General features: G+C 40.1%; 1 protein-coding gene across 1 annotated transcript; it reads left to right on the top strand.

Moving 5' to 3' along the window:
• The first annotated feature begins 555 nt into the window (after positions 1-555).
• On the top strand, positions 556-1,482 carry LOC129515024 (olfactory receptor 6F1). The gene has a single exon (XM_055333722.1). The coding sequence runs from the start codon at positions 556-558 to the stop codon at positions 1,480-1,482; it is 927 nt and encodes a 308-aa protein (XP_055189697.1).
• The last annotated feature ends 3,555 nt before the right edge of the window (positions 1,483-5,037 follow it).

Raw genomic sequence — 5,037 nt, 5'->3', positions numbered from 1 at the left:
AGTTATAAATTAGAAGACCAATTCAAAATTCGAAGTGTCAGATATTAATGTGACAAGAATCTACATTCGAGACACGAAGAAAAAAAAGGAGGAAAACGTATTTTCATTTAAGGACCAGGTAGAAAATGTCTAGTTACAAAATAGTGAACTGTGTCAAGTGACACGATTATCCTTCTGTGTGTTTAGATGTGATCTATGGCTATTCTTGGGCATGTTGAGAATGGGATGATGCAGGTCCAAAGACTGGATTTGAATATTGGATCTGAAGTGTAACCATGGGTGCAGTCTTTGTAAAAAATGCAAAAATGTTTCTCACAGAAGTCTCTTCAACCACTAATTGGTGATAATAGCACATCTATATCCATATTATTAAATTACTTTATATTAGCCATACATAGTTCCAAATACAAAGCAGGCACTCAACATGTTAGACTGTTAGTCTGCATTCAGTTACTGAGGCACGCTCAGGAATCCTTTTATTTCTCTAGGACTGTGTGATTGGATTAAAAGCTTCAGTGAGTGGTCTCTATTTACAGGTATACCTCAGTATTTTCAATGGGCACAGACAATGCAACCCGTCACCAGGATTTTCTCCTGCTGGGCTTTCCTGGGTCCCAGGTCCTTCAGCTATCTCTCTTTATGCTTTTTCTGGTAATGTACATTCTCACAGTGGGTGGGAACATGGCTATCTTGATGCTGGTGAGTACCTCCCACCAGCTACATACCCCGATGTACTTCTTTCTGAGCAACCTTTCTTTCTTGGAGATCTGGTATACCACAGCTGCAGTCCCCAAAGCCCTGGCCATCCTTCTGGGGAGAAGCCAAACCATAACATTCACTGGCTGCCTTTTGCAGATGTACCTTGTTTTCTCATTGGGCTGCACAGAGTACTTCCTCCTGGCAGCCATGGCTTACGACCGCTATCTGGCTATCTGCTATCCTCTACACTATGGGGCCATCATGAGTAGCCTGCTCTCAGCACAGCTAGCCCTGGGATCATGGCTGTGCGGTTTTCTGGCCATTTCAGTGCCCACAGCTCTCATCAGCACCCTGTCCTTCTGTGGTTCCCGCACTATCAACCACTTCTTCTGTGACATTGCACCCTGGATCACCCTGGCTTGCACCAGCACACAGGCCGTGGAACTCGTGGCCTTTGTGATTGCTTTTGTGGTCATCCTGAGTTCATGCCTCATCACCTTGGTCTCCTACATCTATATCATCAGCACAATTCTCAGGATCCCTTCGGCCAGCAGCAGGAGCAAAGCCTTCTCCACATGCTCTTCACATCTCACTGTGGTGCTCATCTGGTATGGGTCCACCATCTTTCTTCATGTCCGCCTCTCCATCAAAGAGTCCTTGGACCTGACCAAAGCCATTCATGTCCTGAACACTGTGGTGACTCCAGTTCTAAATCCCTTCATCTACACTCTCCGTAATAAAGAAGTAAGGGAAACTCTGCTGAAGAAGTGGAAGGGGAATTAAACCACCCTCAAAAAAATAAATCTGTAAATTATCTCATATCTCTCCAAGTAAGAATAGGAGGGGAAGGGGAAGGCAAAATGTTCCTTGATACAGGAGAGAAAATAAACCGAAGGAAAACCAAAACAGAACAAAAGCTGTATATACTTGTTCTGCATTTTAATATATGATTGGAAATGGGGTTCTTGATATAAGTAAACTGGACTCTTAAGAAATAAAGAATGTGTACACTGAGTTAGGTTTGTCTTTGACTTTAATTTATAAAACTTGGTGCTCTGAGAATGGTATATTACTAAATACACTTTAAATTCATCTCCCTTTAAAAAATGTCCTTGATCATATAAGGAAAAACTTTTGAGAGACGTATTTTTGAAATATGAAGTAGAAAAAATAGGGAAAGTTTGAATGAGTAAAGAGATACGTGAAATCAGAGTGTGCAAATATTTAAATATACTATTTTCTGGATAAAATACAGTAAAAAGGTATATACAAAATGATAACTATCATTTGCCACATTTGTTTAACAAGGATAGTGAACAAAGCAATCTAAAAAATCAGGTGACAAAAAGTGGAAAGTAGATACACAGGACAGCAGGAGGGTTTGAAAAAAGCAAGAGAAGTCCCTCACATAACGTTTTGTCCCTAGAAAAGAAAAAATACTAATTCTGATTATTAGCATGTCATGAAGATAATCATGATAGTTACTTTATTTCCTTCTGGTAACATTTTTTTAGGGAGCAAGATACATTTCTTTGAACCATCAGCTAGTCAAAGGTTCATTTCCCTCTCCTTATCCCATTTTCCATGGTTGTGTGTTAGTAGCAGCAAAGAGAGGCTTAGCAGACTGAACAAGTCTAGAGATAGAATCTGTCCCATTCTGCGTTGGCTTACACACACACAAATAGGGCTGCTTGTCAAAGGAGAAAAGCCTGCGGGACTGAGTAGCAGCTAACCCTTAGATTCTGTATATTTGTGTTAATTTAAATATTTTTTAGATTACCACTCAAAAATGAAATGGGATGAGGATAGAACAAGAAGACTATATATTTGAAAAGAATAGGACAAAAATATGTCATTGTGAGAGTCATAATATACATTTTCAAAAACTATATCTATATTTAAAGTTTATCACTTAAAATACCATAATGAAATGATGTACAAGTGATCTGATTTACCTTATTTACTGCAAAAATTTCTAAGCTTTACAAATTTAAAAAAAGCACAAAAAGTTGCACAGATTTTTTGTTGACAATGAATATGTATAGCACTTTGCTTGCTTGTGGTGGTATCATTGGTATATGTATATGTCCAAAATAGTCGATATGTATATATAAATTTGTCTATTTTCTGTTGTACCAATTATACCTCAATAGGGCTCAAAATAAGAAATTACTAAGCTAATTTTTGGGGATTTCTAAGAATCAATACTTTTAACGAGAATCATATTGCTACTTTCTGAGTACAAATACCAATCCTGCTTCAGTGGGTGAAACACCAACTCTCAAAAATCAAAAGGAATTGCTACTATTAATCTCAGTGAAAGTTATCTTTAATACCATGCCCTACTGCTTCTGTACACCTCACTGTAACAAAACTCAGGAAATAGTTTTCAGCTTTTTTTTAAAAGAGTTTATTTATGAGAGAGAGAGAGAGAGAGAGAGAGAGAGAGAGAGAGAGAGAGAGGCAGAGACAGGCAGAGATAGGCAGAGGCAGAAGGATACTCCATGCAGGAAGCCCTATTCAGGACTCAATCCTGGGACTCTGGGATCACACCCTGAGTCAAAGGCAGATGATCAACTGCTGAGCCACCCAGGCATCCCAAGTCTTCAGCTTTTAAAGTCAGTGAGGATTTACCCCAAATATACAGATGCAGTGAAACACTGGAACACCTGCACCCCGATGTTTATAGCAGCAATGTCCACAATAGCCAAACTGTGGAAGGAGCCCCAGTGTCCATCGAAAGATGAACGGATAAAGAAGACGTGGTGTGGGCGACCACGAACTAGCTGGAGTAACTGAACCAAACCAGGCCTGGACTTGCGTCCCTCATTCATTCAAAAGGCTCAAGAGCCTAAAGGATGAATAGTTGGTAGACGCTTGAGAAAGGGCTTGAGCAATGGTTCTCAGGGCTCGCTTGTACGTGATCACCCACATAAAACAATAGATACAACTTATTCTGACCTAAATCAGGTCATAAATGTAAATAAGGGTCTGTGCTGTCCTTGCTGGTCTGTTTACCATACCTAATATTCCTTTAAAGTATGCACATCTGGAGCAACAAGCTTATCTATTTACCAAGGTCTTCTGGCACCCATGAGTCTGTCTTACATGCTGAGAAAGGGGAACTTTGGAGGGGTTCACAAACCTGCTAAAAATAAACACCTTCTTGGCTTTGTTTTGCTCATGCTATAAAATGTTGTAAAAACTTGAATAAAGCTGGCACTGCTTGGACATCATCCACTGTGTCCCTCCTGTCCCCATCTCTTTACTTTTTTTTTATTTTCCTCATCCCCTTATCCTCAGGACCCTGATTGTGTTGCCGCAGCACACATAATGATGTGGTTTATGTATAGAATGGACTATTACTCAGCCATTGGAAACGACAAATACCCACCATTTGGTTCAATGTGGATGGAACTGGAGGGTATTATGCTGAGTGTAGTAAGTCAATCAGAGAAGGACAAACATTATATGGTCTCATTCATTTGGGGAATACAAAAAGTAGTGAAAGGGAATTAAGGGGAAAAGAGAGAAAATGAGTGGGAGATATCAGTGAGGGTGACAAAACATGAGAGACACCTAACTCTGGGAAACAAGGGGTAGTGGAAGAGGAGGTGGGTGGAGGGTTGGGGTGACTGGATGAACGGCATTGAGGGGGGCACTTGATGGGATGAGCACTGGGTGATATGCTGTATGTTGGCAAATTGAGCCCCAATAAAAAATTAAAAAAAATAAAGTCAATGAGTGAAAGACTTGGTTTGACATAATATTGTATCAAATATTTAATAAGTGAAGAAAATGAGTGAGAATAAGCAAAATACATTCATCAACTCAACTTTCCCCTCCTATGCTGATTTAAAAAACATTTAATCATAATTTGCATGATATATTAACAAGTAAACATAATAGCTGGATATTTTATTTTTCTTTTTTATTAAAATGACTATTTTCTAAGTTAAAATTCCAGCTAGGTAACATACAGTGCAATATTAGTTCCAGGTGTAGAATTCAGTGATTCTAAATTTAACATATAACATCTGGAGGAGGAGGGGCAAGATGGCGGAAGAGCACGGTCCCCAAATCATCTGTCCCCACCAAATTACCTAGATAACCTTCAAATATTCCTGAAAATCTACGAATTCGGCCTGAGATTTAAAGAGAGAACAGCTGGAATGCTACAGTGAGAAGAGTTCGCGCTTCTATCAAGGTAGGAAGACGGGGAAAAAGAAATAAAGAAACAAAAGGCCTCCGAGGGGGAGGGGCCCCGCGAGGAGCCGGGCTGAGGCCGGGGCGAGTGTCCCCAGGACAGGAGAGCCCCGTCCCGGAGGAGCAGGAGCT

Source organism: Nyctereutes procyonoides, unplaced genomic scaffold (assembly GCF_905146905.1).
Source record: "Nyctereutes procyonoides isolate TBG_1078 unplaced genomic scaffold, NYPRO_anot_genome, whole genome shotgun sequence".
Taxonomy (NCBI): Eukaryota; Metazoa; Chordata; class Mammalia; order Carnivora; family Canidae; genus Nyctereutes; species Nyctereutes procyonoides.
This window is presented reverse-complemented; position numbering and strand designations above follow the sequence as displayed.